General features: G+C 40.0%; 3 protein-coding genes across 12 annotated transcripts in view; 1 reads left to right on the plus strand and 2 right to left on the minus strand.

Moving 5' to 3' along the window:
• mmd (disintegrin and metalloproteinase domain-containing protein mind-meld) overlaps positions 1-5,867 on the minus strand; it is a 133,461-nt gene extending 127,594 nt beyond the window's left edge. For all 10 annotated transcript variants that reach the window (XM_088044965.1, XM_088044963.1, XM_088044960.1 and 7 more), the window contains exon 1: positions 5,661-5,867. In XM_088044965.1, the coding sequence (XP_087901091.1) occupies positions 5,661-5,742 (82 nt within the window). In that variant the 5' untranslated portion in view covers positions 5,743-5,867. The remainder of the gene's footprint in view (positions 1-5,660) is intronic.
• Positions 5,868-8,741: 2,874 nt separating this feature from the next.
• Positions 8,742-11,282, minus strand: Elp2 (elongator complex protein 2). The gene is made up of 7 exons (XM_088045828.1): positions 11,160-11,282; positions 10,823-11,111; positions 10,567-10,773; positions 9,978-10,522; positions 9,630-9,930; positions 8,926-9,583; positions 8,742-8,877 (listed from the first exon to the last, which is right to left on the minus strand). Exons 1-7 carry the CDS (start codon positions 11,280-11,282, stop codon positions 8,751-8,753), a joined length of 2,250 nt encoding a protein of 749 aa, XP_087901954.1. The 3' UTR covers positions 8,742-8,750.
• A 143-nt stretch (positions 11,283-11,425) lies between these two features.
• Positions 11,426-12,516, plus strand: Ublcp1 (Ubiquitin-like domain-containing C-terminal domain phosphatase 1). The gene is made up of 3 exons (XM_088045829.1): positions 11,426-11,582; positions 11,629-12,158; positions 12,205-12,516. The coding sequence occupies exons 1-3, from the start codon at positions 11,426-11,428 to the stop codon at positions 12,484-12,486; spliced, it is 969 nt and encodes a 322-aa protein (XP_087901955.1). The 3' UTR covers positions 12,487-12,516.
• Positions 12,517-12,537: the final 21 nt, after the last annotated feature.

The raw sequence follows: 12,537 nt of genomic DNA on the forward strand, positions 1-12,537 counted from the left end.
TAATCAAATTTAGGACGGACGGAGCTAATTCGATTACGCCGATAGAAATTAGGGTCGGCGGGGGCACAACTGCTCGATTTTCCATATAAAATCTCAAGTTGTGATGAAGATATTGTCAAAATATAGAAAAAGAAAAACGAAAGAAGAAAATTGCACATATCGATCGTCTCGAGTCTAACTCGATTTTGAATATAGAAATTACGGAAGCGAAAAGTTGAGAAATAATTTAAATTTTAAGCATTCGGGGGGCTCATTCTCATCAAATGATGTTGAACACCTTTTTGCATGAAAACTCTTTCCATTTGGGATTAAAAAACTCAAATTTTGCCGATGTAACTCGAGGCGTAAAGCCGTCACAACTACACAAATAACGCGGAAAGAAGACTAATTAACAGAATTGTTTCATATTTACATAAATTATTCATGTTCTTTGAAGCTACAAAGTTTGTTCCACAATAATTTTCCACTTTGAACAAAAAACCCATTTCTGGCAATGACGTCAGGGAGTAAAAACCACACATATACCTACTTTAAATAAATGTGAACATTCCATTATTGTGTCATTATGTCTAAAATTAACATCGATTTTGTTATGAAGACAACATTTTTATCGAAACACGATTATTTGCATGTCGATATTTCCAAACTGGTTTAGTTGCGTCGGCACAACCCTAGGAGAGCCAATGTTTGGGCTGGAGGCCCTAGCAAAATACTGCCTAAACAACTCATATCTACGCATCACTTGCAAATTTCGCAAAGACTTCACCGGCCCCATCGCAAACCGTTAAACTGCAGCCGATGGCTGTGTTTATCTTCCAAATCTGAACCGTGGACGGGTGTTGCCGAGTTGACACTTTGTCAACAACAGCAAACACGGGGCGGTTCGACGTGCCGTGTACTTCAGAATGCAAATAGACAGTGTTAACATTCCCTGGCTACGCCCTGGCTCTATCGATTAATAACATCGATACCGAATGACTACACTGAAACGAAGAAAAAAAAAACAATGACAGCGTGCCTTTCTTAGATATCGCCTGTCAGTCATTTTAGAAAAGGAAACGGGCGCGCCCTCCTTCACCGCCCTTCCTTGTAATTAGATGCCGAAACTAAATTCGTTTTTTCCCAAACGTGTTTATCGAAGATTGTGGACACTCTGCAGTTTACCTATTGCTTTAAACTGAACCAAAGCTTAATAATACACAAAGGAACAATATGTGTGGCTACTCTCAAGCCCATATTAAAGCCATTGTAAACAGAGGAGCTGCCTTTGTTCGAAACGTTGTTTTTATTCGAGAGATAGAAATTTCGACGAAATTCGCCGTTGCGAACAATGGCCGTGCTTCGCTCTGGACCGCAAACACATGTTATGCCGAGCTCCTTAACCTTCGTCGGAAAGAGGCTTTTTTCAAGCTTACAAAGCGAGAAACGCGCATAAATTAAAAGATACAGCAGTAACGAGAGACCCAAATCAGTTTAGTCTTTGACTCTTCACCACGAACTCATGTTCTTTCGTCCTCATGATGTCTGCAAAGTTTCGTGAGGTTATCGCCTCGGACCTGGACCTAAATAAGAGAAATCATAGAAAGCACAGTTGGTTGCCTCCTTGAACTTAATTCCGAGTCAAACTTTCCGAAATGCTCTGTAAATGTTTACAAAGTAGAGGAACGCAACGAACCAAATACATGCAGAAAGTCAACCTCACTCTGTTACGCTCAGGGCACACCAAACGTCAACTTGTAACATATTTAAATTTGCAACCCTTGATTGGAGGCAAAAATAGCTGAAAAATCCCGCATCGATTTGGGGCTAAATTTGAGGTGATCGGGCAATTAGTCTCGCGCAGACTTGTTCGAGTTAAAAAATAAATCCGAGTCTGAAAACCCTCTGTAATCAGTTACGAGGCCACTATGCAAACCGCAGCGGGTCAAAAACTTGTGATGACCTCAGTTTAAACCAATTTCTCTTTTGAAGGAAACAAAGCCAATCGAAGAGAAAGACGCGATCCTCCCGGAATATGGCATTCTTTTGTGTGAAAATTGTAGAGCTTTTTGCGCCCACTTTGTCCCGAATTTGCGTCTCCCACAGGGAACCGTGTTCGATAACGACCAAGAAACTTTCTCACATCAAAGACAAACATTACCTGAAGAATACAATTAACGTGGTCCAATTATCCACGCCTCGACATTTAACTTTTCCAGTATTTATGAAGCAATCAGTTTCGGTTGACATGTTGATATTCTCATTACGGAGATATATTGCTTCTTACTTCGACTTTTGAGCATCATTTATTATTCCAGGAGCTTTTTTTCATTATATCGCTCCACTTTCTCGAATAATTGTCTCGGATGCGAGCTCGAGCTCACTTGGCAATTGAAAACAATACAATTTTCACCGTTATTGCGTTGAATTTTTTTCGGCTTTCATTTCTAGACCTTTCAAATCAAAGCTTTGCACACAAACGAAAAATGTAATATCATTTTGCGACGACGTGACACATTGATTAATTGCAACGCAATGACGTTAAATTTACTTGGCTTTATTCTATAGGCAGCACAAAGGCCGGACGTCGTTTTGTTACGCCACTGCATTAATACCCAAATTATTAATCAGCTTAATTGGTCAAAATTTAAAATAACGCAAACATCTGCACCCAATCCCGAGTCCTCTCTTTTTAATTAAATTTGTTCGACTTTGACTTTTTCATAATTAAATTTCCGACAAGTGTAAATAAGGAATGAAAGGTTTGTTTGGGGCGCCATCTCTTCTATAAATAGAATTCTGAAACAATTAATCTGGGTTTAATTAACCGCGTAAAAAATCGCAGAGATGATTAATTTCAGAGGTGAGTAGTGCAAGAAAATTGACGAAATTCTATTAAAGGTAGTAACCATCAGAGTGCACTTGTGGGAGCTTATTAAATTATGGCAGCTTCCGTCTTGGCGATACTTGGGCGACGTTCTCCGATTTGCGTTTTGCTTTTAAACTTTTCAGTGGTATTGATTGTGGGGTATTTTCGTTCGGGCTTCTCCTCGTTTCCATAAAAACAATATTATCGTCGCGGATATTTGCCCCGGAATTATTTTAATTCCGCCGGTTTCGGCTTGTTATCCCCGCAATTTTCATCTTCGCAGCTATCGACCTTGAGAAACATTTTAAAACAAAATGTGTTGAATCGATAAAACGGACTAATCTGAATTGACGGTAATTTCCCATAAAACAAAGCCTCATGGGTTTTTATCGTTCCATTCAGGATGCACCAATAAAACCGGCTGAGGAAAATAAAATTGCAAAATTATACAATGCCTCGTATAAATTGTGTCGACTTGGAAAGAAGTGATCCTCATCATTAATTACGTAAGCCACAACATAAAACGCTGATCCCTCTTTTCAGCATCCTTCAATGATGACTATGCCGCAATAATGACACATATATAACTTTAATTTGTCAATTTGAGCAGTCAGCAAAAGACATTGAGAGAGGATGAAGCAGTCATCTAGGGGCGTCTTCTAGTCTACGTCAGCATACGCCCTGACAGATGCCCTCGCCAAACTAAGGTAATAATGTCTCTCATTTGTCTTCATTTGCCTAAGACCTAACAAACATCGTTTACTTTGTTAGTGGAGATATTAAGAAAGGAGAGACTCTGGTAATTTATTCACCGAGATCATTGAGCCGACTCTGATAGGGGAAATCCTTGACCCACGCATTTTCTAAAACTCAAAATTTCACCACAGTGTAAATGGCAATTGCTTGTCACACTTTCCGAGATAAATGGCTGGCAACCTAAGGGTCACAGAAGCGATTTACCACGCGTGCGTCATAAACTATAGTGGAACGAGCCAGGACAAAATGTTTACACTATTGTTAGTTTGTATCCTGGCAAGATTTTTAAGTAACAACAATCATATAAAAGACAGTTAAGACTTGAACGAACTTTGTTCTTCCAACTAGCGTGTGATGGACCAGCTGCGCCACTTTTTCCGTCAGATCATGTCCGATAGTGGAACTAGCGCTAAACTCTTTCTTGCATGTTGTGCCCCCGAATTTTTCCCTTGGAAACATCCCCAAACAAGTGTCGTGCGTGCTAGTGAAACTCACCCCCGCATGCACTAACAAAGTGTCACACTTGTAGTTTGATTGTTATCAAACTCAATAAAGACGCCAACTTTCCGTCCGCCTAAGTAACAACAACTTAACGAAGCTTGAATTTATGACGACGTATTAGCTAATACAACCGCAACAGCTTGCGGCTAAAGCCCTTGATAACAAAGTTACGACGTGTGTTAAATTGCTCGATCGAATTTATTTTTTAATTGAGTGTCAACGTTATTTCGCCCTCGAGATTAAGACGAAGTTCGTATGGTAATGAACGTGCGAGAAGGCGACGATATTGTCGGTGTATATTGGTTTGAATTTCTCGCATGAATGAACACTCTCATTACCGAGTTTCGATTGGTTTTCTTCGGAAAAATGAAGAAAACCGTTAGATGGGAAGCTGTATGACTGATAATTACTCCAACATGTTTAATCATCGGACTGGGAATTTATTGTGAGGGACAATAGAAACTATAAATGGGATCTTTTCAATTACGGTTAATGATTCATACGATCTGAAGCAAAAGCTGTAGAGGACACTCGAGGAATTGTCGACTTTGAAATCATTATTTCTGCTTTTTAAATCTGAGAGCGTTTTTCAAATAAAACTTGACAGCAGAAAAAGAAGAATCATCTCATTAGTTATAAATTTCTCTTCCTCTATACTGGAAACGTTCTAAATGTGTTCTGCACCGCTGAGATCAGCCGAAACTAAATGACATCTGGAAACAACCAGCTCTGAATTTTTGAAAGAAACGCGGTCTTCTCCGAATCCGAATGTTGCTGTAAACTCATCAGGAAATCTCCGTTTGGCACAGCCCTTCTTTAAACTTTCATTCGAAGACTCTCTCTAAATACCGTCGCATTTTTGGGTGTCACATGAATATTTTAACAGTTGCATGATCGATCTTTAAAGCGCATCACATCCATATTTCATGTCACATCGATTTACCCATTACGTGAATATTTTCCCAGAGACGTCTCATTTTCTAATAACAGTTTATGTGTTATGAAACCTGTGCTTTTTACGGTTGCATAAACGTAAACAAGAATGACTCTCACTTATGGCGGCACATTAACGGATCCAAATTTTCTTCCAAGAGTTTTATCGACGTTCGCGCTTCGGAGTGAAAGTAAATGGAAGAGCCGGTGATTTATGGAGACAAAGGGATTTTCCCTGTAACATCTCCGATGAATTGCATGTGCATAAACCGTCGCGGATGCTTCCATGCATCTAAATGAGCCATCAATCAACCGGGGATTAAAATATAAACGACAGCTTTCCAACAGGTTCTTTCAATTCTTAAACAAACAAACCTAATTAAAAAATCGCGTTGTTGGATGACAAACAAGCGGCGACCCCGTTGTTTGAAGAGGCTTCGACTTTATCTTTAGCGGTTCGCGAAAGACAAATTTTATTTTTTCTCTCTCCCGGCGCATCCACCATTCTTTCGCTCGTAAAAATATAAAGACGAGACAAATTAGGGAGAGTGAGGATATCTTTTGGCGTGGTCGGCGCGGCATCTCCAGGAGAGGTTAGGTGTGGGTTCCGGCGTTAGCTTACCTCTTTTAGACGTGACTGAGACGGCCAGCGCGGCTTCGAGCAGGGCCGAGGCCAGAAAAACCAGTCCACAATATATCCACATGTTTTACGTGTAAAACGCATGATTCACAGCCATAGTCGGATAGTTTTAGAGGCGAGCGATCGGACACTGCATTAGGCACGACGCGCACCCTGCCTGATGTGTACCACTGCAAGCTTCATCGCGAAGTGCGTGCGCGGATCCCGGTCTCGAGAGCTTCGCGGCGGCGCTTTCGGTGCAGCCCTACCCTGCCCGGCTCACACCCTCAGCTTCCAGCATCCACCGTCCGACACTACTCCCCGGCTGAGCTCAGCTCGACAAGGATGCTCACCACGCCTGAGCGTGGGCTGGTGCACAGCTCGACCATGGAGACGGTGGCCAGAGCAACGACTAACGTGCTCGTTTATTTCCAAGCGACACAAAACTGCACAACTTCTCTCTTAGATTATCCTCACTTATCGTACTTTTGGGTAATCTTCTAAGCTAAACTAAATGCCAACAGAACAAAACACATTAGAAAATTATGCAGTTTGGTTAGGCACTGAAGAGTTATTTGTCAGGACATGTGGCAATGTTAACGCTCAGATCAAACATATAGTTCGATTCACTTTGGATTAAGCTCGCGAGCTAACGTATAGGTTGACAGAATAAAGTTTCTAAACACCAAGTAAACGCTCACTTGTATCGATTCTTAATGTCTCTCTTGGCAGTTTAGCTCATTTTTACTTTTTTGAGAAAGTTTAGATCGCCATTATCTAAACATGTCCCGGCGCATCCTCCATTTTACTATACTTAATAAATTTTTATTTCCATTGTCACACTACAATACTCGTCTAAAACAAATTAAAATAACGTCTTCATGATCTCATTCTGCTGAAATATAGGTTTCTGATTTGAAATATTTTCTAATGGAAATTAAGTTGAGAAATTAAATTGAATATAAGCATCCTGCTTCCTGGATTCACCCTGCAATTTAATTTAAAATATTAGTTCGATTCAAAGCAAGCAAGTAATAAAGTTCACTTTGAATTATGCTTTCATGAAAATTTGGAACTGCTGGAAATTTAAAAAAAACTGAGTTTGGAAAGGAAAACCAACTTTATAAAAAAATTGTCGTTCTGCTTTGTTGGGTATTTACTAAGTGCTAAATGAAAAGTGCAAAATGATGAGAAAAAATTCAATAATAAATTTATAATTAGTATCCTACATTTTGTACCAGTCCATTAAATTCTATAAGTAGCTTATCATTTTTAGATTATAAAAAACTCCATTACAGTTTTTAATGCAAAGAAAATGCATACTTTCAGACCATTTTCTCAAATAAAACGTTGTAAATAATAACTCGTAAGTTGCAAACTTCATTTCTATTCCCAGTCAAGTAAATTAAATTGTTTGTTCAAATGCAGCACGAGCACAACAGTTGGAATAGCGTTACAGAAACTTTAAAAAGAAGTTACATTTTATTTCAGTTTATCCTAAGCACCGAAAAAATATGCTAACGGAAAGAATTAAATTTATTAAAGTGCCATAGATGAAAATTATTTTATAAATTTGCAAATACATGAATGTTGATAAAGTTCGAATTAGATAAATTCGTGAAACGATATATTTAATTTTGTTATGCAAACAAAAGGGTTTTATATTATATCATATCGCGATCAATGCATAGAGAAAATAAAATAATAAACTCATAATAATGAGCTAATGAGAGCCACAGTGCGGAAAACTAGTCTCGGGTTAACCAAACCTCAATGGCACACAAACGCTCTAATTAATAATTTAGAAATCAATTGCACTCTTTTATTAAAACTTGTTATTTACATTACTCTATGGACAGTTTGAAATTTAATAGCAACATTATTGCGCAAAAATCTCCACTTTATCTTTCTGAAAATATTATATGATTATGTATTAAAAATATTCTCATGAACCTCAAAATCCATCATCATCAGTGAAACAAATGTAGTAGCAGTTTTGCTTGCCTCTCTGCTTAATGTTTCATCATTATAATCATTAAACACCCCCAAAACCTGAATCTCGGCCATTTGTCTTTGTGAGCGTTGTAAACACAGCACAGCTTCCGTCAGTTGTAAATTTTCATTACAACCGAGAATATGCATCGCATTGCTCGCGAAAAATGCAATTTTGGTGTAATCCGCTTTTGCATCTCCAACGTGTAAAACTCAACGCTTTGCTCAAAAAAATTAACCTTTCATGCTCTTGTTTCACGAAATTCGGCGCTATAATTTATTTTGATGAATAGCCTCGTCCCTTGGAATTAAGTAATTTTTAATATAGCTAAAACCGAGTTGAAGCTCTCGGCATTATGTAAAAGACGGGCGAGTCTTGAACAATAATACAGTTACTCTTTGATGTCGGTGTGCTAAAGAAGCGAATAACTGGGCGCGACTTTGATTAGCATTTTGTCTCGACGTCTCGTTTTTTTAGTCTTATTATGATGACCTATCGAGGGTTGGTACTACTGAAATATGAAAAGAACAAGAATTATCGAAAGAATAGGGAACTTTCGTTTCAAAACAAAATTATAATTTCTATAAAGGCGGGAGACGCTCGGATGTAGCTTGATCCTCCGCATCTCACCAACTAAATCCACTACACTAACTCCCAACTTGCAAGTATTGGTGGTGGCTTATGCTGATTCTTTCAATCTGAACTAAGCCGGATACTTACACCTGCCGTCGACAATGGCAATTCCTTGTTGGTTCTTTTTGGGAATCTTGACATTCTTTCCGCGCTCTAATCTTTTATTCAACGGAATTATTATTGAAATACGAAATACGCGCAAAAAATCCATTTCGGGAGCGCTCCAACAATAGAACCAGAAAAAATAAAAACTCGCAAATACACGATCGATTAGTTTGACTTCTGTATATTGTTGAGTAAACAAACTATTGTTCGATACATTGCACACAATTCGCAACCAAAAGATCAATACAAACTATGCACAATGCACACTTTACACCGATTATATCTTACAATAACCATGGTCGAATATCAAAGAACCACATGGGAAACCCTGTGGGACACAAAAACACCAAGAAGTCGCTCGACTATTTTATTATAAAATCGTAAATTTTAACAGTATGATCGCTTCCACAGCTCGCCAATTGTAGAACCTCCTCATCTCCACGATTCGGTCGAAACGCCAACTTCTTCACCGTTAAATGATGCGCAAAACTAAAATAAAACTTCAGACGCACTCCTACATTTATACCTCAAACTCACGATTTCTCCAGAACTAAAATGCTCTCCCAAGCTTTAACTGACCATTTGAAACAATGAATTATTCCAGTTTCTAACCCAACAGCTACTAAATAACTCTCGGAAATCAACCTCGGCGCAAACGCAACCGCCGTCACTGATTCACCTTTCAATTCCAAGTGTTTAGAAGCAGCTTCGTACTCCCCCAAAACACTCTTCTCTTGTTTTTTTTCGTTTCGGGTCCAGACTACGACTTTGCCATCTCTAGAGCCCGTCGCGAAAAAGTTAGAGTCGTGACTCCAGCTACAACACCAAATTATTCTACTGTGAATTGAAGTCTTCTTGTCCGTTGTGGCAACGAGCTCAAATAAATTTTGGGGGGTTTTAGAGAAAAGAGACCATCTGCGGTCGCGGGAGACTGAAAGGAGATGCTCAGAGTTTGGGGAGAACGAAATTTGGGCTACTGTTAAAGTGTGGGATATCAACTTCTGGAACTGCTTCCAATTCGTCGTGTCCCAAAGTAAAATCGCGGCGTGTTCCGCAGTCGTCGCTTTACACGCCGAGGCTAAAAACTGACCATCCGGAGACGACGCTAAAGAGTACACTTCGTAGCCGTGACCATAGAGTTTCTGCATCTCAGGCCATAAAGTGTTTTGAAGAAGAGTTTCTTCAGTTGGGGGTTCTAAAATCTTGAAGTTAAAATAACACTGACGGTTATCCAGACAAACCTGTGAGAGACACAGCAGTGAAATGGGAATCCTCACCGCCTCCCTCGCTCTCATTACTAAACACAGCCTTATTAGATAACCCTAACGAAGGAACAGAAGCTCCCTTAGGACCACTCTCACCGCCTCCATCATCCACAACGTTACAAATTCTTGTGAAATTCTCTACAAAGTTTCTAGGAGATTGAAACGTTCTTATCACTTTTTCTTCCGCAGAGGAAGCAAATTGGTAACGCGATATCATCGCAATTGAACTCAAATCGTAACCGTGGATTTGGGGGCGAGCAATTTCGTGCCATGTCGCCTAAAACTCTCGATCAATGAAAATGAACCTTTAAACCGAGTTCTTACTGGTTGTTGTGATTTGGACCACGGAGCATGAATTCGCGTCGTTTGATCCGTTGACACTGTTACCAAAAACTCTCCCTGAGGCTCCCAAGCCAAGTCTGTAACTTCTCCAAAGTGCCCCCCTACTGTAACACACGGGCTCCATTCTTCATTTTCGTTACTCCAAATGTGAAAAGCGCCGTTGTAACTGTGAGCTAGAATACTGCGGCCATCGGGGCTAAAAACGCCCCCGTAGAAACCCAAAGTGTTACCGCCGACTTCCCCAACGCGGATTTTCTCCACCCATAAGTTACTGTCTTTATCTAGCTCCCAGATAATCATGGATTTGTCAAGAGAAGACGATAGTAACTGAGAGGAGGTAAGACTCCAATTAACTGAGTAGACCCACCCTTCGTGACCTGTTAAAATAGAGTCGGTGAAGACTCTGTAGGTCCTGTCCTTGGTTTTTATTATGTCGTCAAGGTGAAACTCGGAGTTGTGAGGAGTTATGCGCCAGAGACGGATATAACAGTCTTGGGATGACGATGCCAAAATTAAATCATCTTTGTCTAAAAAACGAGCTAAGAGTTTATCTTTAAAGACTGAATTGTACCTGTTGTAAAATCTAGTCCTCTGACCCAATCTTCGTGCCCCTTCAAAGTTACAGCGTGTTCAAACTGCTCTTGATCAACATACAAATCAATTTTAGAGTTGTCAACAGCACAGGCAAGAATCAACGTGTCTTGAGCCAAAAACGACAATTTTACGCCTACGCAAATCGAGTACCCGTAATTAATGTTTTGATATGATAAAAACTCATCTAAAACCCACAATTAGATTATTGTCGCAGTGACAACAGGCTGTACAACCTGATCCTGTTTTCCTCAACCAAATCCTCACTGTTGAATCCATTCCCGCGGTGACAACAGTAGCGCCGTTTCCGGTATACAAACCATCAACTAAATTCACGTTACTTTCGTGTCCTTTAAGAACAACAGAAGAATATGTGCCTCCATGGTAGCTCCAAACAATAGCTGTGTGGTCAGTGGAGCCTGAAACTAGCTCATTCTCATCTCTAGCTCCTGTCAACCACCTGACAGAATTCACACGTTTCGTGTGTTGGATTAGAGTAGCGACCACTTTGCCCCCGGAGCCCCACTACGAGAAAAAGAGTAAAAACGTGAGAATTTCACTACATAACCTCACTTTTGGGTCGTAGATCATCACTGCGTTACATGCTGCGTAACAAATTAAATCGTTTTCGCCCCAATGAGCCGCTGTGGGTGTTTGATTGCAGTTACAAGACACGTACGACACGTCGTGTTGCATTTTTTGATATTTAACCTAAAAAACCTAACCTCAAATGTCATGACAGAAATTCCACTGGACTTATGAGAAGGTAAGTGAAGTGGAAGGTGAAACTTCAGCGTCTCCGTTTTGACATCTGTCAAACTGAACGTCTTGTTTTGAAAATGGAAACAACCAACAAAATATTCGTAAAATGGAGTGGAAAAGAGTACGAAATCGAATTAACAGAGAACGATACGGTCGCGGTGTTAAAAAGCGCGATAGAAAAAGAAACGGGGGTGCGCCCGGAAAGACAGAAACTCCTGAACCTCAAACTGAAAGGTTTGGGCCCTTTTGTGGCGTTCCCAGGCTAATAAAGTTTTTCTAGGGAAGACCCCGGACGAGGAGTGTAAAATCGGTCAACTGAAGCTGAAGCCCGGTTTTAAAATCATGATGATGGGGTCTTTAGAGGAGGATATAGTGGAGGCAAACACAGCTCCTCAAGATTTGCCAGAAGTAGTAAACGACTTAGATATAGAAGACGAAGAAATCGCGATGGAAAATCAAGAAGTTTATTTAGCCAAGATAGAAAAGAGGATTAAGGAATATAAAATAAATATACTAAATGAGCCAAGACCAGACAAGAAACTCCTAGTGTTGGACATAGATTATACTTTGTTTGACCACAGGTCAACTGCTCAGACGGGCGCCGAACTCATGAGGCCTTATTTACACGAGTTTCTAACGTCCGCTTACGATGACTACGATATTGTCATCTGGTCAGCCACTGGAATGAAGTGGATTGAAGAAAAAATGAAGTTATTGGGAGTATCCACCAATAGCAACTATAAAATCGCGTTTTATTTAGATTCCTGGGCAATGATCTCGGTGCACACCCCTAAATACGGGGTCATGGATGTAACTATTTCTCTTGTTTTAGTCCCAAACTCACTGTTTTTTCCAGGTGAAGCCTCTCGGGGTAATTTGGGGGAAGTTTGAGCAATACAACGCGAAAAACACAATCATGTTTGATGATATCCGCCGGAATTTCATAATGAATCCTAAAAATGGACTAAGAATCCGCCCTTTCCGCCAAGCCCACTTGAATCGGGATAAAGATACTGAACTTCTCAAACTATCCAAATACTTAAAAGACTTGGCTGAAAACTGTCCAGACTTCTCCTCAGTCAACCACCGGCACTGGGAGAAGTACAAGCCGAAGAAAAGACGCACACAAAGGCAATAATGTAGTTTTCCGAATAAAAGTTGACATTTATCAATGTTTTTCTTTCCCTCT

This window comes from Gnatocerus cornutus, chromosome 9, assembly GCF_029298725.1.
Source record: "Gnatocerus cornutus isolate USDA-ARS CGAHR chromosome 9, icGnaCorn1.1, whole genome shotgun sequence".
NCBI classification, from domain to species: Eukaryota; Metazoa; Arthropoda; class Insecta; order Coleoptera; family Tenebrionidae; genus Gnatocerus; species Gnatocerus cornutus.